We start from the raw sequence: 26,893 nt of genomic DNA, 5'->3' as shown, positions 1-26,893 counted from the left end.
TGTTACTGGCAATTGGCTTCAAACGATCTCAGAATCTTTAATCATAACAAGTAGCCTTATGCATATAAGATGAAATGCAAAGTACTTTTACAAGAATCCTTATGGTTTTGAGCAAGATGACAAATTATGGTTCTGATTCTGCAAAGACTTATCTTTGTATTTATATTTTTACACTGTGATTAGTTTTGCAGAAGTCCTTGGGTTTGCTTTCTCTGTGTGGAGTTCAGCATGTTGGTAGGCTTTGCATGGTCAAAGCCTATATCCAAATTCAGCTTCTCAGATTTTCTGAAGTTATTTTTTTGTAGCTTATATGGTAGATAAGTGCATGTTTGAGGTAAGGGGAGATGGAGTCAGAATCTGTGTTTTAAAAAGTAATATTTGGCTGTGCAGTTCTTAGTGTTGTGTTAATATTAGTGGCTTGGTCACATTCAAGAATATATTTTGTTTTCCAGATTAAAACTGTTGTTACATTGACGGTAACTCAAATTCTGGTTTAGGCTTTGTGTAAGATAAACAAAGACTGGAAGAATAATGTTCCATGCCCTGTCGTTTCCCTATGCTGGTGGTAGTCTTGGAGAAATAAACACTTTTCCCAGATTCACCTGAGAAATAGAGAAGAAAGTGTTAGAGCTCAGAATACTGTGTTTTTGTTTTATTGTAATTCTTCATTCTTTTGTTTTTCAATTTTTGCTTTAGGAGTTAAAATCTGTGTGTGGAGGGTGAATTGGTCAAAATGATTATTTAAGCAGCTGTATTAAATTGCAGTGGTATACTAGAGGGTGAAAAGGGTTTAAAGTTTTAGAGGAAAATGGAATATCTTAAAATCAAACCTGACACTGTTCAACAGGTTCTGTTACTGTGTTTTTAGACTGTGAGCCCTTGCTACTTAATTATCTTCCTGCACTATATGCAACTTTGCCTTTATAAATAACTAATTAAAAAAGTGTGTTCTGTAGCAAGATTTTGGCTAAAGCTTATAGCAAAAAAAAAAAAAAAGGCAAGTAAATACTTACTTCCTACCCTTGATTTCCTTGTGCCTTAGACTTGCTTTTTTCCTCTTGTGGATTTCCTTTCATAACCATCTAAAATCTAAAAATTATATTCATGTTAAATTATGCCCACTCTTTAAGATATTTAGTTAAGTGGACCAACTGAGCTTGAATATAATCTGTTCAAAAATTTTTTTTTTAATACTAAAAAGGTCAGTAGTTTCTATGAATGTTATAGTTTAACAGCAATATGTTACAGATAGGCTGCAATCAAGCAGGTTTATACTTTTTTTTTAATACCTTGTATATTCTAGCTACTTAATTAACTATCTTAGTTTGCTCAGTTTTGTTTGAGAGTACTGGCTGACAACTTTGTGTATAGAAAACTTTCTGTAAAGCATTGGATGCTCTAAGGAACAGTTTTTCTTGTCTAAATGCTAATTATCAACTCTGCTTTCTCTCTCTGTCTTTCTTTAAAGGCATCGCTGCTTCGGCGGTTTCAGAGTACCTTAGTCATAGCAGAACACAACAACGAGTCTCTTACGCCCATTACTCTAAATGTTATCACTGCAGCAAAACGTCTCGGAGGGGAAGTTTCTTGTTTAGTAGCTGGTACCAGCTGTGATAAGGTAGGAAATCCTATTTTCATATGAATGAAATAATGAATGCGGTCAAATGATATGTAATAGCATCTTGGTCAGCCTGGAGAATAATCTCTAGTGAAGAGGAACTGTGCCAGGAATTGCTAATCCACAGGAAATGTCCTGCACTTGAACTGTTTCTTCTCTGAAGTGAAAATATGGGTATAGATTTCATTTAGCAAGTGAGAATATCAATTTAAGTTGTGAAAAGCTTAAAAAAAGCAAACAAAAATTTTTAAGGCTAGAGGACAATTAACTTTTAAAACAGTATTTTCCTGTAACATTTGAAAGAGAAGTACTGCAGCGCTAAGAAAGTGGGAGGAAACTTTCCCCGCTGAAATGGAAACCAGCAGAAATGGCACAGCACAGTGACAAACAGAACTTCAGAGCACCTCGCTTTTACTTGTCAGCTGCTGGTGGCATAGTGGGAATATGTTTGCAAACGAAAAATCTGAAATTAGCATTTCTCGACTTTGTTATATAGCTCGTGTCTGAAGTAGGAGTTGCTTGTATGTTAGCTATTGGCCTTGCTTCAGTCTAATTTTTGTTACATTAAAAATCTAGAGGCTGTATGTTCTTTAGTTCATTAGTGTCACTCCTGTGCCAGAATGAGGTAGACTCATGCGAACAGTAGAAGTAACAATAATTATCTTTTTTATTATTATTATTGTTTGTAATGTTTCTATATTATTATTCTGAAAGTGATACGTAGTATCTCACATGGAAGGCATGCTCGTGGAAGTTAATTTATCTGTAGCTGTAGAAATCTCACCAACTATTGAAGATTGATTCTAAACTGAGATGTAGATGTTCAAAGTTGAACCTAGAAGAAAATATTTATCTAGTTGCAGATGGTAGTAAAATTTTGGATTTTGCCTGAAATGTCTGTCTTCAAGTTGTCTTATTCTTTTGTACTTGTACAGTAGAAAAGCGATTGCAAAATTTTTTAATTTATTTTTTAATAGTAAGTACATTGTATCTACTGGGTAATATATGTCATCCTGTGGAAGAGTATCTCACAGAAAGTGTAGGTTTTTTTTGTTTTAAGCTTCTTTGTACGAATCGCTATGGATGTAAGGAAGCAGCCACTTACTCAAACAGATACTTTGCAGCAGCTGTTTTGGAATATTTGTTTGTTTCCTCTTGCTAATTTCTGAGTGTTAAACTGATACTCACCAAACTCTGTAGAGCTCTGCTAGATCTGGGACGAGGCATGTGGTCTCCAGACACTGCTGTCAGTCCTATTCTCTCTGATCTGCAATAACCCTTTTATCATTTAAACTTCACTTCTTCAAATTTAAAGGAAAAAAAATGGCATAAATATAGAACTGAAAGTATGCATCACATTAGTAGACATGGAGTCAGTTGCAAACAAAGGATTTTGCTAAAATTTGCACACAGATCATAATATTACTGTACATTTTTATTTGTGTTGTATGTTCGTGTGGTATATCGTTACTGATTTTAAAGAAATTGGGCTTAGTTTCTTGATGATTATAGCAGAATACCTAGCAATAATCTTCAAGTGTGATTTGTATTGACTGTTTTAATAAATCATAGAATTATTGTGAAATCTTGTGTACAGGAGGCAAGCTTTCTTATGTTTGATTTGCTTTGTAATGTTCTTATTCACAGAATTCATTTGTATTACCCCATAAAAAGCTGCACTGAGAGTCAGAAGGTACACATTTTGTTTTGTCAGATTTGTTTTGATTTTGAAAAGTAGGTACCTTTGTGTTCCAGTTTTACCTAATCTGTAGATTGTGAGCTCTTTGCAGTAGGGACTATCTCGTGTTATTTGTTTAAGATGCTTGCCACCATGGAGCTCTAAGTTTAGCTGGAGCCTCCAGGTGCTGCTATAATATAAATTAATAATAATACATTTCTAATCATAGGTAGCACAAGAAGCGAGCAAAGTACAGGGTGTTGCAAGAGTTCTAGTGGCTCAGCACGATGTATACAAAGGATTTCTACCAGGTGAGAGTTGTTCTTACCAAGCTATTGACAAAATAACTGGTATTTATACTTGTGATTGAAAATATAAATAATATAGTTGTAAATTGTGAGCAGTATGTTTTTATCCTTAGAGGAGCTGACTCCCTTGATTTTGGAAACTCAGAAACAATTCAATTACACGCACATTTGCGCTGGAGCATCTGCCTTTGGGAAGGTAAGTAATTGAAAAGTGCATTAAAAATATTTTGTAGAAAAAGAGACAGAGACACTGTCGCATGTATGAGTGTGAATCAAATGCCTGAGGTAAAGTTTTCAGATCAGCCATAGCCAGTGTGGAGTTTTCAAAAAATGTTACAACGGTTCACTTAAGAGTTGTCATTAGTTAGAAACACTGATTCTTTTTGAATTTTATTCTGGACTGACTTGGACAAGTTAGAATTAAAGAAAGGAGCAGTTCAGAAAAAGTATTTACTTGTAACCAGCTAGTCCTATGTAAACAAGACAAAATGTATAAAATATAAAACAGAAGACAGATTGAGAGATCTTAAAGCATTATGAAAATTTTAAGGAAAAATATAGTAAATTAAGATGAAAACCTATGAAGCTAGCTCACTGTGGCTCTTATTCTACTTTATTTACTTTCTAGATTGTTGTATGGTTTGCATGTTGAAATGAAAGTGCACAGATCTGTTGAGGCAATCTTTCAGGGGGCAGGAGGGACTGTATCTACAGTGTAGGTAGTGTAGATTGAAATATCTTAAAAAAAGTATAAATAACATAGATTCAACTCCTAGCCAAGATATTCTTTAATGAAAACACAACTTTTCAAAACTTGCATTTTAAGGAGTGTGTGTTTAAGCATGCGGAGTTCCTCGGTGCTAAAAACAATGCCATGGTGCAGCTAACTTAGACACGGAAAGAGTACGTTAGAAATCTGCCAGTGTGAGATGAATGATGATATCAGCCTTCTATCCTACTACTTTCACTGTCAATCAGTATCAATCCTTATACTTGTAGTTTTGCTAAGGGTAATCTTTATACGCTTTAAGTCTTACTCAGATTTCTGTTTTCCCTCCCCCTCTTTTTTTTTGATCTGCAGTAGTTTGGTAAAGATTGCTAGCTTTTGCTTTAAAGTTTATGCTCTCAGAATTGAGCAGTGCTTTCCTAGAGGAATGAGTCAGTGACTATTTTCATAGTTGAATGTTGTTTAATGTGAGTAAAAGTCTCAGAACGGGGACCTTTGTGTTGTACCAGATTAGAAGAATTAATTTCTTAATGCTTTATGTTCTTTTTACCCTCCTTCCGTTCCCAAAGGTGCGAAGTAATTTTCTAGAGTCAATTTCAGAATAGGAGAAAATATGTTTTAATGATAATTTTAAAATATGTTTTGGCTTTTCTTGGGAGGTACAGATTTTTTTCCCTGTTGTCTCTAGCAACTAGCTTTCAAAAATACTACTTTTGTTGAAGTGCTGTTGTAAGAACTCAGCAATCCATTATTGTCAATTTTCTGAGTAAATAGCGTCTATATTCAGTTTTAAACTACTGAAGCAAATAAGCCTTCTAATTTAGGATATTGAATTAAGAGTTTACTTACAGTAAGTCTCATAAAATTTCTAATGTTATTACAGTAATGGGTTTTTATTTGGCTGCTAAAGCTATATGAGTAGCCCTACGCTACCCTTGAGCTGTGTGTATGTTTTCACTCGCAGACAACTTTATATGAAGTGAAAATCAGGACAGCAAATGTTTCTTTGCTTAACATGTAAATTTTAACTCATTTCCTTTGCATTTCATCATGTTCAGTGTATCAGCCTTTGCTTTTCTAACTTTTCTCCTTTAACTTCTAGAATCTTATTCCCAGAGTGGCAGCTAAACTTGATGTTGCCCCTATTTCTGACATCATTGAAATTAAGTCACCAGACACTTTTGTGAGAACTATCTATGCAGGTCAGTGACCAGAAAAAGTATGTGGTATTTGTGCAATAAAGGACCCATACTGATAACTGTTCTACAGAGTTCTGTTATTAGAACCTTGGAATATGTCAGGAAATTTCACCTTACAATCTGAATTGCTGTGGTTCATAAAAATGAAACATGAGGGTGTTCCGTGTGTGAGAACATGATGTTCCATGTGTGAGAACACACGCAATACCAGCAACTTTGGTACTGTAGGATTTCAGTTAGAAACCAGATCAATTGTTTCTTTAATTAATAGAATTTGGCAGCGTCCTTTATATGTGCTGCCTTTCTTTGTAAATGCAATTCTGATCAGATTTTGTAAAACATAAGACATTAAGTTAATTGTATGACTTTATTTAATATGGCAAACATTACTTCTGAGTTAAGATACCACAGAGTTATTTTTCCTAATTACGAAGACACTGATTATTTTTAATTTTTAATTGACTTAATTTGTAATTCTTTTTTCAGTCTAGTTTCTCTAATGCTTTTCTGACCCAATATTTTAATTCAGATATGAGCTCATTAGCTTGTTTCTTAATTTTGTTGTACAAGATTTTTCTTCCACCAGCATACTATTATATTTTGAGTTACATTACCAGAATGTAGTTGACCTGTGTTGCATTTTTAAGTTGCTTCCCCCTAATTCACAGATTTCAAGATGACTTCGTTTATGAGTGGCTGGTATTTCTCTTTTTTTTTTTTTTTTTTTTTTCTCGTTACCATTCCCTGCAGCTCGAACTGCCTTTTATAGTTCAGATTATTGGAAAAAAATAAACAAACAAACCCACAAATATTTGGAGTAGGCTTCCTTGTCCTCTACTCTGCTGAAGTCTTGTGACAGGATGAAAGATCCGCTTTGAATTTTAGACCCTTTTTGTATTTAAGAAGATAGTTTCAGAGGATTTTTTTTTCCTTCTGAAATTGAGAAGTTCATTAATGAGAGATGGTTTGAATGCAGTTTTTTCCCTTAAAAAAGAAGGGACTATTAATATGCCTTAGAAATGATGAGATAAAAAGTAAGTACAAATATTTGTGATCTGTGTTGTTTAGTGTGTAATCTGTATTACTAAGTTTCTGGTTTTGGGCATCTAAAACTGCAATTTTAGGAAGTAACTTTCTGAATCTTACCTCTTCTAGCAGAAGTGCTAATATGTTTCTAATAATTATTTTTTCCATGAAATACAATTAGATGTCTAATCCTAATTTTGTCTTTTATAAAAACATAATATGATTTTTTTTAAGGAAATATTGTTTGCACTGTGAAATGTGAGGAAAATGTCAAAGTGTTTTCTGTACGGGGAACTTCTTTTGAAGCTGCACCAGCGAGTGGTGGTAGTGCCAGTTTAGAAACAGGTGAGCATTTGTTTTGGTACTCTCCTATTTTGTGTAATAGAGTTACTTTTGCTTAATATGTGCTAGTGTTTTGCAGAAATGTTTGTCAGAGCAAGGCAGTTGTCAGAACTGTTGCTTATGCCTTCAGTACACAGGCTTGCACTTTTTAGTGATGTCCAGTAAGGGAAGATAGAGATTCTCTGCTCACTTCCTACCTTCTCTGTGACCAGAAATGGAGATTATCTGTGCTGAAACCTGTGCCTGTTTCACGTGCTGCTTAAATATCTGCTACTGCAATCCTGAGACTTTTCCATCTTCAAAGTTATAGCTGTTTAAATAGCTGGTTTTGTTTTCAAAGCGAACTGGGCAAAAATAGCAGTGGCTGGCTATCCATGGTTTTGGTTTAATCAGTCATATTTCAGTAGGTTGTTACAGTGTCAAGCTAAATCAGTAGCAGTTTAAATCGAGTTGAGAATACCCAGCCATTGTTTTCTATCAGTTTTAACTAAATTCACTTAAATTATTATTTTAATGAAGCCACTACAGCTTTGATTATAGAGAAATCCATAGTCACCTCTGCTGTTTCTCTCTTGGGGACTGTATATGACTATGCTGTCCATAGATCCAGCAGAGGAAATCATTAACATCTAGCTCTGTGTCCTGCACCTCACCCTCCCATTTCTCATATTTTTCTGAGAGGCTTGGTAGCTGCCCCTGTACTGTGGAAGTCAGGAAACACTACACAGCTGGCTTGATCGCCTGTCTTAACAAGAATTGCACTTACACTAGGTTGATAGCAATATATTACTTATACTACTGACTTTCATTTTTGTGCACTCTGATATGCAAAATCGAAATCATTCACAACACTTTGGTTTTTTTTGTACTATGGAGTAAGTACAACTAATGAGAGAGGCTTGTAACTCAGAGCCATAGAGCAATTGCTGACAGCAGTTAAAAGGTCGTGGTAGATTTGGTTCTAGAATTATCTTTGTATTAAGTTAAAGCTCACATTTAAAAGGCTGAAAATACATGCTTTACTTTTTTTTTTCTTTTTTTTTTTTTTTTTTTTTTTTAATTTGATGAGAGCAGTAACACCCCCACCGCCTGTTGGTCTGTCTGAATGGATTGAGCAGAAGCTGACAAAAAGCGATCGACCAGAGCTTACTAGTGCAAAAGTGGTTATATCTGGTGGTAGGTAGATAATATTAGAACTACGTTATGTTGTATTTAACTAACACTATGCACCTCAATTAAATAATGCCTGTAAAAGAACACTATAATGTGTTTTAATGTATGCTAACGAGCATTTTAAGAACATCATCACTCCTAGTGGGTCCCTTCAAAATAATAGAAATATCAGGTATTTTTAGATCAAAATATGCTGAAAATAGTTGTTACAGCAGTCCAGACATGACTGTCTAATGATTTTTAAAATAGTTATGTTTTTATTCTGTTCTTCATGTATAAAGTGATGGACTGTGATATGTACAGTGTACCTATAACTAAGTATTTCTTAATTGTTCCACTACAGAGATTTGTACCTAAAGCCAGCAGAGGGAGCACATATTAGTGAGAAATCCTGTTTCCCTGATTTCAGAGAATGAGATTGATGATGCTGTAGGAAGTAAACTAGGCAGAGTGGTGGCGGTTTACACATCTGAGATTATGATATTAATCACAAAGACAAAAGTAGACTCTCTTAAGTGTTAAATGTTATTTAATGATATGTCCAAACCCCCCGATATTTGTCCTTTGCAAATACAAGCACTAATGCTGAAATTTTATATAGACAATCAAAATTATAAAGGATATTATGTTCTTTCTTAATCTTTTTTTTCCTAAACTTTTAAGGACGAGGTTTAAAGAGCGGTGAAAATTTTAAGTTGTTATATGATCTTGCAGATCAACTGCACGCTGCAGGTAAATTTGTTTTCCTTCTTTTATTAAACCTGCTTATTTAAAAAAGGTCACATTAAAAAGAATGTTCATCTTAAGTTTTTAACTTTCATGTCCTATTGAAGAAATTGTTTAAATCCTGTTAACAAATTATTTAAATCCTGTTAACATAGTCCTAGATAAAATTTTGCTTTGTCCTTGTGGTCTGCTGTATCCTTAAATGCCTGTGTATGACGCAGAACACTCAACTGCAATATTCTTCACCCTTCTCAAATCTTCAACACACTTGCTCACAAACAACTGTATGAGTTAGAAAATGTTATAAGCTCATTTTGAAGAGCTGATCTTTTCTTCATGTGTCCTTAAATACTGTTCCTGTGCAGAGTCCCTTTGACAATTCTTCTCGTTTGAGTATTTCTGTCTTTTTGCTATACTTTTGCATTAACAGGAGAAAACTAGCTATGCAGTGTTCTAGCAAAACAGTTTAAATAAACAGGTGGGGAAGGAGGAGGAGCTGTTTGCACTAACATTTTAAGTATATTAGCTTTAAATGTAATAACAAGTAGATATTTTTACATGAACATATTTGTTTTTACATTGGCAGCTTCACTAAGCAAATGTCCATGTGGTATTTTCAAGTTTAGTTTGACTTTTTCTTTATGGTGCCCAACTTCTGAGCTCCACAGCAGTGTAAGGTGGCATATGTGTTCTATTCAAACTTGGTGGAACCTTATGAGAAGGCATTTATGGGAAAATCCTCTTTTGACGAAGCAACGAGAAAAATAATGGAAACATGCCAGACTGAAATCCTCAGTTTTAAATATATGGCCCTTTGGTGCTGGGAGTAAGGATTTCCTGTTGCTTATGAAGTGCATTAGCACTTAGTATTTGGAAATTTCAGCCAGTGGTACAGAGAGGGATTACTATAAGAGCTAAGAGGGAAGTTTCTAAATACGTGCCATTACAGTGTGTGACTCTTCAGTAAAATACATGTGCTTTTATGGTGATATAAATTTGGCTCGTTAATATTTTAAAAGAAAACACTGGAAATATTTTCTTTCAACTAGTTGGAGCTTCCCGTGCAGCTGTCGATGCTGGCTTTGTTCCTAATGACATGCAAGTTGGACAGACGGGCAAAATAGTAGCACCAGTAAGTATGGAAATATCTTTCCTAAAAGAGCTATGGTGTTTTCCAATATGCCCTTTCCTTCAAAGTAAATACTTAGAAATGAGCTAGGTCTTAATACTGAACATAACAGGAAAATCTTAGTGTGCCCAGTGTGATACTGTCATCTGAATATGCATTTGCAGAACTATGAGTTGTGATATAAATCTCTAGGTGAACTTGAAGTCTTTGTCAAAACCTTTGCAGGGTGGATTTTTTATAGTTGCCTGTGGTGAATGATTTTTTGGTTTTCTAACAACCATCATTGATATGCCAAAAGGTATGTTTCAAGCTAACGTAAGCTTGAAATTATACTAGTATGTGGCTTGATCTCTAGGAACTGTTTTTTTTTTTTTTAACAAGCAGACTAGGTGGTGATTTTTTTTTTTAAGTTTTGATAACTGTAACTGGATTGTTGCATTATGTGCTAATCAAAAATTTTTAAGGGATGAAGATGGAAGAAAATTGAGAGAATAGTCTGCAGGTTGGCTCCTGCATAGTGCAATGCTAAGAGAGGCATGCTGTAGTGAGTGGCTTAATGCTGGGGGAAGAACCAGCTGCACATCTTTTTTGCTATGCATCCTGAGATCACAGGGGCCTGATTTCTGTCCTCATGTGTCTTTTTGGATCCAGGGGAGCTTTCTCTCCTGTAGAAGTCTGAAACTATTTTCATTGTTCCTCATGACCTGGGGAAAAGCAGGGAGAGTGGTGAACAGATAATGCAGGCTTGAGCATTTGAAAACAAAGAGGTAGAAAGTTAGCTCATCTCTGTGTGGGGTAGAATGTGAGCTAGCATGTATTAAGATGTGATGGCTAAGGACATGACTAGGGAATTGTGACTAAAAGCACAGGCAGGCATGGAAATCTGTCAGACAGTGGCTTGGAGCTATATAACCAAATAAACATATGCAGCTCTTCAGTAAGCAGTTACCTCTGATCTATGTATTTGGCAACAGAAGGCATGAAAGAGCAACTTTTAACTTGCCAATGGTTTAATGAGAACAGAAAGGGAGAGTCAGCTGCAACTCTTAGTAAAGAGTAGCTTGTTGTATTTCAACTATTTCAACTAATGCATTTACCAATTAGCAATAATTTTAATAATACTGAAAAGCTGTACATGTCCAAAGTCTTGATAGGATCTGAGACATTTTACTGTGGCACCATCAGCAGATGCAAATTTGAGAACTTCAGACAGTGACCATTATTCCTCCAGTAGTACATCGAGCAGGATAAGAGAATACTTGGAGATCACAGAGACAGAAATTTGGGAACCTGGAGTCTATGGTTGGTTTTGCCTGCTGTGCTTTCTGGAATAAGATACTTTGTGTCTCTGAGCTCTTCTATCCTGTAATGTGGAGAGGAATGCTTGCTGCTTTTAGAAGGTCTAAGTGGTAGTATTTTTCAGCACAATAATGTTTAAGCTGTGTATAAAACAACTGCTACAAAAAAGGAGCTTCTGAGAAGCAGACATAAAACCTGTTGATGTGGGTTAAGGTCTGTCTGGTTTTATGTTCTGCCCTTCCAAAATCCTGGTAGCAGTGATGTTAACCTCTACTGTGCAAGGAAATTGTGAGGCTTTTCTGGATTGTAAATGCAACCCTAACTCTGCTTCTTTGTGGTATTTCATTTTGTGCATAATGCATAAATGTTTGTTATTTTTTTGGAAAGAGCGTGTGACAGCTATAGTCCACAGTCTAATAATTTCTTCTTGCTAAGGGAATATTTGTGTTTAAATATAATGCACTTTCTTGTGATCTCACAATAGGCTTAAGGTCACTTCTATTGCAGCTATAGGTCTTACCAAACTACTCCAATTAAACACATTCATTGCTATCTCAGTACGTGCAGCTGCAAGGTATATGGGAACCACAGTACCAGGAAGGCAGTTGGTTGTCTCAAGGAGGCAATCTTAGCCGATTGTCATGTACTCAAATCTTTGAAAGCCAAGCAGTGAGGTGAGTGTCATTTAGCTGTTCTAAAGAGTTGAGACTGACCAGCCTTAGATCTTCACTACCCAAATTTTCATTAATCAAATGGAAAATGCTGATTTGAGGACAGCTCTGCTCAGGTTTGTCTGTCTCAGGGCTCAGAGATGAACATTCTTTCCAGAGATAAGGGCATGTAAACAGTTACGTTCAAATAAAAAAGGCTAGTTTTTGATGGAGGAGTAGCACTAAAGCTTACCCCAGATGGCTCATAGCAACATTTGAAAGTCATAAGAATATACAACCACATCATAGGACCACATAAATGTCATCAGAAACCTCTCTGACTGACTAATGGATATTTAACTATTGTGTCAATAAATGGTCCTACTTGGCACAGCTGTATGGTGCTTCATCTTTTTTTCAGCAGTATAGTGCATTTTTTTCACATCTCCACTCATGCTTCTTAACAAGTACTGATCAAGTAATGAGTTATACATAGTATTGAAAATTAAACACCCCTTATTTCAAATTGTTCAAATGTTTCTGCTGGATCTGACAACACAGACAAGGATAAGGACAGTGAACGGTGGCTTAGCAGTGTGATAGAGAATATTGTAGTTAATTGTAATGAAAATGCAAATTGATTTTGTTTTTTAAAGTAAAAAGAAAAAAATAATCCCAGAGTCACCAGCTAGAGGAATTAATTTTTCAGTGTGTTGTCTAGGTATCCTAAATATGAGAAGGTTTAAAGATGTACATTTTTGACTTCATATTCCTAATTTTACTTCACAGTCATTTTGATTCTTTAGTTAGAAAATAATTCTGTGAAGTTAAAGGGATAGTTCATTTAAAGGAGCAACAGAATTGAACTCTTGATCAGATTAGGATTACAACAGCTATTAATCCTCTAGAAGATGACTGCTTCCTCTTCCTACAAGGATTTCTTAGTAGTTCAGGGAGAGATCATGATCTGATAATTTTATCTAGAAAACTGCAAAGCAACTTTGTATATTGATTGTTACGTTAGCTGAGTCCAGAGTTTTTTATTTAGTGTTGAACTCAAATTTACATGATCTTCTGGGCATGGGGGTTTTAAGGAGGGATATGTTGGATACAAGAGACGGTTGGAGTTTGAGACACGCTTGCTCTCCTGTGCAGCTGTTAGTTTCTGGTGGGAAAGTGTCTTAGTATATGCTCTTACTCTTTTATTAATAGTCTCTTGCCCAGTGTCAGTGGAGGATTGGAACACGTTTTTAGGAAAGATTCTGAAACTGAGTCGTTTTGAGACTTGGGAAGAAGAGTTGCTTAGGAGCTCAGGAGGACAGGATGTGTGTCTCGTGCTGATTTTTACCTATGAATTGCATGGGGAACATTTCTGTCCTGATCATCGGGTAAGAAGGTAGTGATCTAAAAGATTTGCTTTTTTCTTCTTTTGTGTCTTTGATTGTGGGTTTGGCGAAGAAAAAGTAATTTTTAATTTTGGTCACTGACCTTTCAGTAATTTCCTGACTGATTTCAGTTTTTATGCAGTCCAGACAGTGCATCACAGGACATGAGAACCTTTGCAGCTGCAGAAGCTTTCCTGAAATGCCCATTTATTAATACATGAACAGACTGCCAGGCAAGAAGCATTTCTAGACTTTTTTGCCTCACTAGCAAAAGGAATACAAATTTTTACCTTTCTGTCTGAGAATTAGTTCTGTGCAGTACATTCACACTTCCAGAATTGTTCTGGAGCTCTAAACCATGAGCTTCCTTCATGTTGGGATTCATGCGTTTTGTTGGTTTTTGACTGGATCTTTGGTAATTTTCCTTTTGTGTAATTTAATTCTAGTTCTTAAAATGCTGGAGTATATTATTTTTGTTTCTCATTGTAGCTTTTTTACCCATTGATTTTTGATGACTGTAGCTCTCCATTTGAGCATTCTGTGTGAAAGAGAGGGCTAATTTCTATTATCTGAGGAGAGGGAAGAAAATATAAGTGGATATAGTAAATAAATCCGAGCAAAAACTTTACCTTCCTAATTAAAAAAAAAGGAATCTAGTACATTCAGTTTCTTTAATCAGTGACAAGCATTCTTATTTTAAGAAACATTTTAGTATATTTTTTTAAATTGGAAGCCAGTTGTTTTCCACTATTTCCTATATGCAGATGTTCTGCAAAAAATAAAATTTAGTTCTCAAGTTGACCACTGTCTGCGGTTTCTGTTTAAGAAAAATAACTAGGAAGCCCTTGAGGATGTTCAGATTAGGTTTTGGATAAAAATACGCTTTCCATTAGTGTCTTAGTATTAAGTATTAGTTAAGCATATACAGTTAGAAAATTACTAAATTCCTTGCACAGATCAAGCCTCCCTCCCCTAGAGTAGGTGCTATTTTTAGGTAAGAAATTTCAAATAGTCAGGGGCTTCAGTTTGCGCAGATACAATGTTTGCAGTTTTCTCTTTCTCTCACTCGTTTGCAGTGAGTCTTTGTACAGCCTGAGAAAGGCAAGAGGTTGTTGTAAGCTGTAAGTAGCTTCTATTAGTCCTTTAACTGTGACTGGCCTCCATGGGACAGATGTGCGAGGAAGAGGCACACAGGGGATGACTGAGTACCTACAGCTAGGTGTCTAATGCCTTTTTAGGCAACTCAGGTATGAAAGAGAATCACTGGGCTGGCAGGTACCATATGGCACCTGGGAAACCTCCGTCCTTCTGAGCAGCCCTGGCGTTCAGGTGGGAAAGCCTGCGGTAGCTGCCGTGGCACTAGACGCTGCGTTCAGGCACCTGAGTTGTTCCCCATTTCTCCCAAGGTTTCCCATGTGCTCCGTTCTTGTTATATTCTTTGCTCTGACGACAGTTTTAAGACTTTTTCTGCCACTGGTTAAGCTTTGCATTTGTTTAGGGAAGCCTGTGGAAAGGGGAAAACCAGAACTCGAATTCGAAGAGATACAAAACGCACAGTGTGCTGCCCTGCTCACATGTGTTTGGCTTTGCTCATTGGGGCACTGGAGACTTCCTTCCCTGTAGGCTCCCAGCATTGCTGAGATCATTTTAAGGGTAGCATCTGATGTGCTGTGCCTGTTGAATAGCTGTAATTAGAAATGTCAGCTAGAACAGTGGTTTGGTAAAACAGGGAAAACCAGTGCAAAATAAAAATTATTTGTTTCAAGAGGAAGCATAATTTATTTTTGTGCCATGTCAGATCCTACTTTAGTACTCTTTTTCTGGTATTTTAGTCTTCATATATTTGTATATGTTGTATACCTATCAGCCATTATTTCTTAAATTTCTTAATTAACTGGTTAGTATTTCCTCTAAAGCAAGTAATCTGTAGTGTTCTCAATTTCAACTCCTGGTTTCTCTGTTTCTGAGTTGTCTAGGACTGGTTGTGTGTGCTGAATGCACTCCTTCCAGCTTTTGTGAACTTTGTCCTCCTCCTGATCAGGTACAGAAAGTCTCGCTCTCGCTCTCGCTTCTTGTCTCAGACACTGCAGGTCATTTCAGGCTGTTTGTTTACTTTGTTATCCTCTGACCTAGCAAAGAATTTTCTGATTCCTGAAAGATATCTATCTAGTAGAATCCATTCAGAGTTTAACTATTTTGTGACTCATTTTATTATTTTCCTCTTCCGAAGTCCATGCATTTTCAGGGTCCGGTTCTATAACTGCTTTAGCTTTCTGTGTACGTTTTTCTAGTGGGCGACAGGGAAGAGGTGACCAGAGCAGTATTCACAGTTGTAGGACTGAAGGAGTCCATCTAGGATTTAATCACCAGCGTGCCACGACGAGATGGCATCACCGTACCCGTCTCAGATTTTATTGCAAGGCTCCCCGCCCCGAGGAGGGTTCATCCAGCAGGCACGGCACAGGAAGGCACAACCCCCTCCTTGCAGGGGTTCAGCTGCTGCTATTTTGTTGCTTTCAACATTGGGTGCAAAATACTGCTCCAACAGAAGGGTGACAAGGAGACAGAGAGGGAGAACCCAGGAAAGCAGGAGTTAGGGAATATATGATGCAGTAATAATTGACACTGGATTAGGTGAGTGGGCCAGAAATGTGATATGATTACACGGAAAGTGGATGCATTTAGATATTGCATGTGCTGAGAAATCTCAGATGGGGAAGGCAGATGGGAATTCAGTGTAGTTTTGTTAGGACTGCCAGGAGTAAACTTGCTGGCCTGCTTAGCTTCACTGTCTAAGCTTCCATTTCATACCAGAAAGTCTCCCTGGATATAAAGGATTGCAGGAATTTTAAAGGGAGGCACATTTACAACTGGCATGAATTGACTTAATGACTAAAAATGAAGCAAGCTGAAGAGGTGCCACTTGTGCAGAAGAGTGAGATGTTAGGTTCAAATACTTGAAAGGCACAAATGCAGTGGAAGAACAGCAACAACTTAGTATGTTGTATTAGGTAGAAAACTCAGGAGAGGGATGAAGTTGCAAGAGGAATAAGAAAGCTGCATAGCAAGGAATAGTCCCATGGAATAGTCCTGCAGAGAAGTGGAATTCCTGTTGCTACACGTGTTTTACAAGGTGGCAGGACACATTCAGAGCTTGTAGGTGCCCCAAGATTTTACTAGGCAGTTCCTTTCTCCGCAGTGTGACTCGCTTTTTAACATTCAGTAGTCATTGTCTTGCTTCAGGACTGGCAGGAAGCGGGGAAAGGCAGTGTCACATCATTTACATTATTTCTGTATTTCTTATTTCTCTGTATTTGCTAGCAAAGCAGTCAATTACTTTGCCTAGTGTGGTTTTGTTCTCTTTAAAATGCATGAGTGACTCATGGTTTTATTGCTCACAAAGTAGATACAAACTCTACCAATATTTCTTCCCACTACTTAGGGATCATTTGCTTGCCCAAGTTAGCACATCTGTTATGTTTTATTTCCTTTCACTCTTTTGTGTAAAAGTGTGGAGAAACTGAAATAAGGTATACTTAATTCCAATATTTATGTTCCTTTTTGGTCTCTGATTCTTATCTAAAGGTACTAATAATAGAGTGAACTAATTAATTCCCATAGGTTTGCAAGAAGTGTCACCTGTACCATCTTGTGTGTACTCACTTTAAAAATGTTTTCCTTGCTTATCAATGGCAAGATCTTCAGTAGTTCCTAACTGGTTACACATATGAGAGAATATTGAGGTGCTAAAGTTCTTGTAATCAGATACATGATATGCTTCTTGTTTTTTCACACCTACGGCTAGCTTTGTGGGAATATGTTGCTTGTGCATTACATTTGGGTTTTTATTAACAGACCAGCAGGTGCACTTGTTATTGCATAAACGGTTGAGTTGAGGCCACTAGGTAGCTGGCAGATGGGAATAGCGTAGGGAAAACTGACCATGCTTGGGAAATTGTTTTTGGAATATCTCCTCTGATAATTCACTACTGTTGAAAAGTAGCTCTACGGTGGCAAACTTTAGAGAGCTGTTTGTATGCAGCTGGGACTGAATTTACAGACTACCTTTCTCTGACTTGCTAAAAAGCTAAGGATTGACAACCCCTTTCATCCTGCATTATCCAGTGTAGCTTTTAACTCCAAGAAAACTATGTTCACAAATTGATGCTCTGCTCCTCTGGGGTTGGTGCAGAAACATTAAATTGTACTAAAATATTCATATGTGAGTGCATTTAGCTGAAAGCAATTGATGTGCTTTTCCCTAGAGAGCAAAAAAAAATATTGCTGTATGGCCCTGCACTCCAGCAGACACCCTAACCACGCTTCTTAAGGGTAATTACATGGCTTGGCTGATCAAAGGTTCTTAAAGTGAAAAAGAAATTGTACTTGGGATGCTGTTTAGTAATGTGTATTGAGTGGAACATATTCGGCAGCATCACTGAGTAGTACACACTGGATAATTGTTTGATATATAGTATGATATATATGAACTAATGTCAAGCCAGAAAATATTTTATTGAGTTAATAGCTTGTAATTGGAAGGAATCTGTTGTATGAAGTAATTTTCATTATAAAAGATTTCTTTCTAATGCCATTGTCCTTGCACCCTTGCAAAGAAAATAAAATATCTGAGCTGCCTTTGGAAGAGTGGACGTGCCAAAGGGGTTCATTAAGCTGGCTGTTTAAAAGCATGCCACTAGTATGATGACGAATTGATGTACACTGAAGGTTTTCAGTGTAATTCAAAAGTTGGCATAAAAATCAATAGTAGCATGCTTACAAAGTAACTACCTCATCTTGCGTTGCACCTGTGAAAGATGCATTATAGCATTCAAAGTTGTCATAAGTTGCAACTAAAAATTAATCTTGTCATTTTCTTAAGCAAATGTAGCTTTTAAATGCTCTAAGGCAGCCTAAGGGATTTTTTAAATGTTTTCACTAGTAGTAATCAAATTATTGTGTAGGTAATTGAAAAAAGCAGTATGCACAGGAAAATAACTGCATTGCTATAATGGTAATTGTAATCATCCACATATAGCATTCTGGTGACATTTATCCTAACTGCATGTAACAGGCTACATGAATTCTGGAGGCAGCTGTGCAAACTCATGCAGGTGAAGTCTAATGGACTTACTGTAGATGCTAATATGTAAGCTGGGTACATTGAACCCAGAACCGGCAATTTTGAGGATGGGCAAGGGAAACTGTTCTTCTAAATGATCAGTGAATGACAACTTGCCTTGGGAGATACACTGGGGTCTGTGGTTTTGAAAGCTTATGGGAAAAACAGTGTAATGCTAGATTAATACCTTATAGCAAATGAGAAGTCAGATTTTTGATTTGGAATCTTATTTGTAAGTAGGATAAAGTTGGGACTTTGAGTTTTGTTTCTTTTTAGGGTTTTTGTGATGCAAACCTGTGCCTACAGACTTGAGGTCTCTTGTCAGGCTCCTGGCTCCCCCTGGCCTCCTGTGGGATATTGTGTGGCAGGACAAATTAAGATACTGTTGCGCTCTGCCAGTTTGCTGGCAGAATCCACTTTGGCCGCTGCTGTAGTCCTTGTGAGAAGTCTAATGGGTATGTTACGTGCGAATGCCCTCGCTTTCCTGTGTTTCCATAGCACATCTTTAATTTTAAACATTTTCTGTTGGTTTGTCTTGCTTGTGCCTGCCTACCCACTGCTTTCTACACACTCAGACTGTTCAGTAAGTTCAGCTTCCTGTGCTGCTTGTGTCCTCCACTGTGCACTTTCTTACTATTAGCTCTCTGGTGGCCCATCCCTTATGCTGATGTTTGCTCTCCCCGCTCGGTACAAAGGAGGATTTGTGGCATGGCGGCGACATACATATAGTAATTATTTTGTGTGTGAAATTAAGTTACTGTGAGACAAGACAGCTGTCTGATCTGATGCTATGCCTTTATACTACCAAAACTTTCGTTTTCCCTTTCATCCCTGCTACTTGCCTTCTGAGGCCGCGTCTGGGCTGAGACGGGACCGTGAGCCCGTGGGGCAGAGCCCCTGCTAGCTGACTGTGCCGTGCTTGTGCGCCAGGGAGCTGGCAGCAGCCCTTCGGTGCAATTCTGCACCAGGGGGTTGATAAATGCCACCCCATGTCCTGGACTTCGACAGCAGCACCTGCAATTGTAGCCTGCGGATTGGCCACCTGAGAGCAGTGGTGAGAGCAGCTTCCAAAGATCTGGAAATCAGGAATGTGACGTTAGTGTGAAGCCATCTGTCTTGGCACCTGAGATGTGGGATGTGGAGTCTGTTTCACGTAGTTTTGTGCCTGGGCCTGGGTTTCCTGAGTAGGTGATCTCTGAAGAACTGTGTTTCTCCTTGTAGACCTTACTGCGCTTTCTGCGATGGCAAGCGTGTCGCCTAAGGCAGCTGGAAGCCGCGTGGCTGTGTGGCCGCTGTGCGGTCCGGGCCTCTTCCCTTCCTCCGCGCTGTCCTTAAGCACGTGGGGTTGCAGTCCTGCATTGGGACTTTGCAGGCTGGCACAGTGGAGCCGTGACAGCCAAGTAAAGCCATGACAGAAGTTAATGATTTCAGTGAAAATAAAATTTTCAAATTTTCAAAACAAGGGACTTGCCATGAAAAGAATTTAAGATTTCTTAGTCTTTCCTGACTTCTCAGGAGAACGGTTGAATTCTGTCCTTGGAAGTGGTGTCTCAGCACTGAGCAGACCAGAATCTTTATCACTCAGACCGTTCAGAATCGATTTAAACTAAGATTTAAGCAACCAAATCTATTTTGCAACAGCGTGCTATTTATGGGAAACATGCTGTCATGTGTGTTCCGTGCATAAAAAATGTTAGTTATTGAGGTGATCTACCGTAAGTGCTAAAACCTATTGAATAGACCAGTTTTCTTAGCCAGAGAGGCAAAAGCAGATAACTGAGAGGGTAGACCTTAAATGCATAGTAAAGGCTTTTTAGACAAACCTGGTAATTTATAAATGTCCTTTTAATGAAATGTCTTTGTCTTTCCTAGATATTTTAATAGGATACATACATAGACATCTGGCTCTTGGTAAACTGGATTCTTTCCAAAGACTGAACTTCAAAATGTTAAACAGAGTGATAAGAGTATCTGGTAGTCTAGATGACTAGCACTTAATGAATTGCTCCAAAAATCAAATTACAGTAATGCATTTTTTAAAAGAGCTCATGTGAAAGACTATGTGATGTTAGAATAATTTCTTCTGTAACATCTGTTCTCTTATTTGGTATAATTAAAATATTGCATTCTTACCATGGGTTCTCATATGTACATATTATATTACATTGCAGCTGTGGTTAAAATGGATTGACCTCTAATAGTAATCTATTCAGCAAAAAGCAATTGAGACTAAGAAATTTTTGAGTCTCTTCAACAGCTGTGTGTTTTTGTGCGAGTACATGGACTAGATTCTCTGTATCAATTTCAAAGCCTTTTTTTTAATAGGAAATACTCTGTTCCTGCTCAGTTTCCCTTCCCTTCAGTTCTTACAGGAGACAGCTTTTGCAGAAAAGTGTAGAAAAGCTTCATAAATTTTATTTATCTATGTCTATTTAAAAATCAATGTAATAGGTAAAATCTGTAGCTGTAGAAACATCAGAGAGTAATCATCTTTCTTTTTTTTTTAATTGATGTAATGACTGTCAGGCATGTGTGGAAAAAGCAGCCTGCGTGCTCTCTGTGTTTGAACACCTTCTTTCGCCAGCCCCTCCAGCAGGTTCGGGCCTGTTCTGCAGCTGGGCTTTGTTCTGCCCTCTTCAAAGCTACTTTACTGTAATGCGCCTCTCCAGTTGCATGTGGACAGGATCTTCTTGTCCTTCTTACCCTCCCTGACCCCAGAAATCATTTCTTAAATTAGGTGTGTCCGTTCTTGGGTGTGGACTAGCCTTGGCATCTTTAAAGAAGAAATTCTGTTAATAGTTGAGGTCACATCTTTTCTGAGTATGTACAGGTATCATTTTTGTTCTGACTGCCGATCCGCTTTGGGGTTTAACTGTCTCTTGGTTGTTCATCCGTTGAATGGTCTCTTGTTCAGGTCTCTCGTGCGCAGCCCTCTGAAGTTTCCCTGCAAAATAAGGAGCAAAATTCCTAACAGATGCCACATGCCAGCGTTGTGAAAACTTTCAGCTGTATAAAATCATCCCTAGGCAAAGACCAAGTCTCAGTGTCATGCTATTGCTGAGAAGCCAGTCATAAAGCTTGTAATGTCCCTCAAGACGAGCGCAACAGTGCTTTGTTGGAACACGTGCTTGCATTGCAAGGCTTGGAAACCCCAGCTCCTAAATGCCAAAGTTGTGCTCCTAACCAAATTTTGAAGCTTTTACTGCCTCTTAATCATAGAATCATAGAATCATAGAATCAGTAAGGTTGGAAGGGACCTCTGGAGACCATCTAGTCCAACCTCCCTGCTCAGCAGGGTCACCTAGAACATGGTAGACAGAGTTGCATCCAGGCGGGCCTTGAAGATCTCCAGAGAAGGAGACTCCACCACCTCTCTGGGCCACCTGCTCCAGTGCTCCGTCATTCTCACGGGGAAGAAATTCCCCCTCACAGTCAGGCAGAACTTCCTGTGCTTCAGTTTCTGCCCGTTTCCTCTTGTCCTGTCACATGGGACAACTGAAAAGAGTTTGTCCCCGTCCCCCTGACACCCTCCCTTCAGGTACTTGTACACATTGATCAGATCCCCCCTCAGTCTTCTCTTCCCCAGGCTGAAGAGGCCCAGCTCTCACAGACGTTCCTCATAGGGCAGGTGCTCCAGCCCTCTGATCATCTTTGTAGCCCTGCGCTGGACTCCCTCCAGTAGCTCCATGTCTCTCTTGTACTGGGGAGCCCAGAACTGGATGCAGGACTCGAGATGAGGCCTCACCAGGGCTGAGGAGAGGGGCAGGATCACCTCCCTCAGCCTGCTGGCAACAGTCTTCCTAATGCACCTGAGGAGACCATTGGCTTTCTTGGCCACAAGGACACATCGCTGGCTCATGGTCAACTTGTCATCCACCAGCACTCCCAGGTCCTTCTCTGCAGAGCTGTTCTCCAGCAGGTCAGCCCCCAGCTTGTACTGGTGCCTACTGGTGCCTATTTATCCCTAGGTGCAGGACTCTGCACTTGCCCCTGTTGAACCTCAGGAGGTTCCTCTCCGCCCAACTCTCCAGCCTGTCCAGGCCTCTCTGAAGGGCAGCACAGCCCTCAGGTGTGTCAGCCACTCCTCCCAGCTTGGTAGCATCAGCAAACTTGCTGAGGAGGCACTCCGTCCCCTCCTCCAGGTCATTGATGAAGAAGTTGAGCAGGATGGGACCCAGTACTGAGCCCTGGGGGACGCCACAGGCCTCCAACTAGACTCCAGGCCACCGGTGACGACCCTCTGAACTCTGCCTTTCAGCCAGTTCTCAATCCACCTCACCGTCCACTCGTCTAACCCACGCTTCCTGAGCTTATCTAAGAGGATGTTATGGGAGACAGTGTCAAGAGCCTTGCTGAAGTCAAGGAACACAACGTCCACTGCTCTCCCCTCACCCATCCAGCCAGTCATTCCATCATAGAGGGCTATCAGATTGGTCAAGCAGGATTTCCCCTTGGTGAATCCATGCTGACTACTCCTGATCACCTTCTCCTCCATATGCTTGGAGATGACATCCAGAATGAGCTGTTCCATCACCTTTCCAGGGATGGAGGTGAGGCTGACCAGCCTATAGTTGCCTGGGTCCTCCTTCTGGCCCTTTTTGAAGGCTGGAGTGACATTGGCTTTCTTCGAGTCCTGAAGCACCTCTCCAGTTCTCCATGACTATCAGCTAACATTTTAAATTTCTATTTTGGAGTGGAAATTAAACACTGACCGAGTGCCTCACTGATAGATCCTGCTGATTTCCTGGCTCCAGAACATGAAGTGCAGGAATCTCGTCAGCATGCAGCAGTTTAATGGGTGAGAAGGGTTGGAAACAGGCACTCCACCCAGGAACTAATGGTGTAGACCATCCCCAGACTATGCATATATTGCTTAAAGGCAGATTCTGCATTAATGCATGTTTTAAATGTACTTGCTACAGACATGCCACTGAAAAGGAGCGCTTGAGCAAGGCGTTGAGAAATGATAGTGTAACTAACACGCTTACCTTTTGCCAGTGCTGCCTCTCTTAGAAATAAGTTGGTTAGAAGCATTTCACTGGGTTTTGTTCTGTAAAGCTAGGGAGCTAAACAGCACGGGTTGGACTGCTGCTTGGACTTCTGGCAGGGGGGACGAGGTCATTGTGAGTTGCAGGTGTGCTTGGTTTTGGATAGATTACAGTTTGGGTGGCCTTCAGCCCAAGAGAAGCCACCTTTTCTGCTGCAAATTAAAACTGTCCATAGGGATTTGTTTGCATATAGATTTGCACCTGTTCTGGTTGCAAGTCTCTTCAGAGATGCCAGCTTGATCGCCCTAAAGTGTAAAGTGCAGCTGCGTGTGAGGGCAGCGCTTGGTGCCTGCGTAGGAAGCGCTGCCGTACGGCTGCTGGCTGCTGTGGGGGCACTGGTAGCTACTGGGGGAAGAGAAGCTTTAGGGCTTGCGAGCACCGAGCGTCACTACAAGTGTGAATTGCACTAACCCACTTCAGCATCTGAAAAGTTTTATCCCACTCCGTAGGAAACTTTTTCAAGGCATAAACACCTGTGTTTAAGCTTTTTGCATCCTGTCATGTTTGAGGGCTCTGGAATCCTTTAAACAGAAAAGCCCAAGTTTGCTGTCGAGCAGCCCGTATTTAGGCAGCTGCATTATCCGTTGCACTGATCTGCCATTTGCAGATTGTCTTGCTTAATACTTGCTGTGGGAATCGCCAGGCTCACGGGTAGCACTGGTGGCCCTCTCCTGTAGTCGGGAATTGGCACATGTTACAGCACTGTCTCAACTGTCGCATGTTTGATGCAGATGTCTTTCGGTTTTGGGGTTTTTTTTACCCTCATGTGTCTTTGCCAGATGCTTCTTTGGGATTTTCTTTTTACAATTGTGTTGTTCATCAGCATATTTTGCTGCCTTTAATATTGAAAACAACTTTAATGTTACGAACCACTGTATGATACTGATTTTGAATAAGATTTGTCGTACCTCCCAAAACTGTATCATGGGTACCAAAAATGTCTTGTTTTTGTTTTCTTCTAGGAGCTTTATATTGCTGTGGGAATATCTGGAGCAATCCAACACTTGGCTGGGATGAAAGACAGTAAGGTATGAAGTTGGAAGTGCTAGAAAATAATTTGAGGAAGGAAAAGAGTTGATGTCTTTGTTTTTACATCAATATTTTAACCAGTTTCCAATTTTTTTATAATGTTGAGGTTGCCAGCTTGCTTGATTTCTTAAAATATGTTAGTCCTCTGAGCCTTGCCAAATAAAGTATTGTGGAAAATCATCTAACACATTGGCAAAACTATTGCACTAAACCCCGAAGTGTTAAATAGGAGAAACTAATTGACTTTACTTAAAAAGAAATGCACATATGCCTGAACTCTATACAATAGTTCCATTTGCATTTATTGCAGAATATGACATATTAATTCATGCATAACAATGTGCAATTTGAATTAGGAACTTGCTATTCCATAAAGTAAAAGATGTCTCTGACATTCCTACATTTAGGCATTCAAATGGAAACCTATTAAAAAATGGCAGTAAAACTTTAAAAGGTTTAACTCATTAGTTGCCAAAACAAATAATCTGAAATTGGAATTGCCAGAGTTTTGTCCACTAAGCAGTATTTGGAAAGAGGAGCAGAACCTACTGAATCATATTATCAAGTGCCAGACATAAGAAAAAAGAAGAAAAAAAGAAAAAAAAAGGACTGTTCAGACTGCCCCTAGTTAATTTTAGAACAAGATTAATTTTTATTCTTTTCAGGGAACTCATCACAAGTTTTAATGGGTTTGATACTGCCTTTCAAAAGATTTGCAAAACTTCATATGTAGATCCTTAATTTGCCTCTTGTTTGACCACTGACACACCATAGTGCATTTATGTGACTGGTAGTTCTCGTCACAAACCAGCCTGTGAATGATCTGCATTTTCTTAGGATATAGTTCCTTTTGGATGTAGGATTTAAATCATAGCTATTCTGGGGAATTCACAAAAGCTGGACTGAGGATAGAGCACCCTTTTTTGGATCCCGTTTTTGCATCCCAAGCTGCACTACGGTCAGTTGACGCAGTGGAGAAAAAACAAGACTGGAAATTAAAGATGATGTAAGGATGAAAGTCGCTACTGAGAGGTGAAACAGAAGGGTATAAGGAATAAAATACTCCCACTGGTATTAGTGGAATAGGGTAGTTTTAGTCACTTCAGCTCCCAGTGAAGGGACGAGAAGGAGAGTCAGAGAGAGCAGCACAGTGCAGTATTAACACGGTCACCCTGGCTCTCCTCGGGGCCCTCTGCCGTGGCTGGTGGCCGCAGCGTTGAGGATGCCTTTGTGGGTTGTTTAGTCTCCAGCGAGGCTTTTGGAGTAAGCGAGAGATGAGGGCAGAGGGATTAGTATCAGACATTGATTGATAACTGTTTATTCAAAGCTGCTTAAGACTTAATCTGACCTGGTTTATGTTCATCTCCTGTGTTACCTTGATAAGACTACCAGCAATATGAAGAACTTCATTTTATTTTTAAGTGTTGGAATTTCCTTTGCTATAAAAATACAAGGCAGTACTGTAAGTGATAAACTTTTGCTTCTGTGACTTCTCCAATGCCATGTTTGGTATTTTGGAAAGGTCTTTTATAAGAAATAAGGGCAGGTGAAATCTGTTGATAGGAGATGCTTTACAGTTTAATTTCTCCCACACGTCACAGTTTTTTGTAGTTTAAACAAAAGCGTGTATCGTAAAATTCAGTTTTAGTTGCGTTTGAAACGTGTTCTGCTTTCCTTTTAGCCAAAGCATATAGGTGTTGCAGTTACTGAAAGAGCCGATTTATAGAAACTTAAAAGAATGCAGCAGCCATGGGAACCGTCTTGGGGGTGTCCCCCGTCTTCCCGCAGCGCTGTGAGTTAGCCGGCTTGGTGAACTTGTGCACTTCAGGATGTGTTTCCCAGAGCAGTCAGATGCTTTCTACCAACTGAAATGTATAATTTATTTGTCCTTTTACAGCAAGGTAGAAAACAAAGCTTTTGAGGAGACCTAGAAAACTTTCTTTCCTTATTTTTTTCCTCCTGCATGAGGTGGTTGCAATGATGTCTTCTCTTTCTATGAGATGTAACTTCTGGTAAAAGTTCTGCCGCGGGCAGGGTTACACTTTTGTTTCTGCCCATTGGAGGTCTTGTTAAAAGGATGAGGTGGAGAACCAGCACTCACTGAAAAGTTACTTCAGTTAATGGAGCCGGTTAGAGGAAGCAGTAGGCTGCCAGAGTCGAGCTCAACCTGGATTGTGCTTGCTGGACTGCAGCGATGGCAGCAGGAGGCCTGTGTTTGCAAACGGGGCAGCTGAAATCAAAGCAAAAAAAAGGGGGGGGGGAGGAAATACTTCGGAGGAGTGTGTGGCTGGACTGCGCGCAGCTGCTTGCTGAGGAGCAGCGAGGGCAGCAGCGGGGCCCTGGGTCGGTACGTGCTCCTTGCGTAGATGTGGTGGTCTTTATGGGGAGGCACTGGATACAAATGACCCGTGAAGAAAAAACATTTCTGTGGGCT

General features: G+C 39.1%; 1 protein-coding gene across 1 annotated transcript in view; it reads left to right on the top strand.

Annotated features, from left to right (window-relative positions):
• ETFA (electron transfer flavoprotein subunit alpha) overlaps nt 1–26,893 on the top strand; it is a 37,413-nt gene that overhangs the window by 6,136 nt on the left and 4,384 nt on the right. Inside the window, exons 2-10 of the mRNA XM_062583571.1 lie at nt 1,469–1,618; nt 3,526–3,607; nt 3,718–3,800; nt 5,434–5,533; nt 6,791–6,901; nt 7,973–8,074; nt 8,735–8,803; nt 9,847–9,929; nt 24,393–24,458. Of these exons, the coding sequence (XP_062439555.1) occupies nt 1,469–1,618; nt 3,526–3,607; nt 3,718–3,800; nt 5,434–5,533; nt 6,791–6,901; nt 7,973–8,074; nt 8,735–8,803; nt 9,847–9,929; nt 24,393–24,458 (846 nt within the window). The remainder of the gene's footprint in view (nt 1–1,468; nt 1,619–3,525; nt 3,608–3,717; nt 3,801–5,433; nt 5,534–6,790; nt 6,902–7,972; nt 8,075–8,734; nt 8,804–9,846; nt 9,930–24,392; nt 24,459–26,893) is intronic.

Source organism: Rhea pennata, chromosome 10 (assembly GCF_028389875.1).
Source record: "Rhea pennata isolate bPtePen1 chromosome 10, bPtePen1.pri, whole genome shotgun sequence".
Classification (NCBI taxonomy): domain Eukaryota; kingdom Metazoa; phylum Chordata; class Aves; order Rheiformes; family Rheidae; genus Rhea; species Rhea pennata.
The sequence above is the reverse complement of the archived record's forward strand: the minus strand, read 5'-3'. Positions and strand labels throughout refer to the sequence as shown.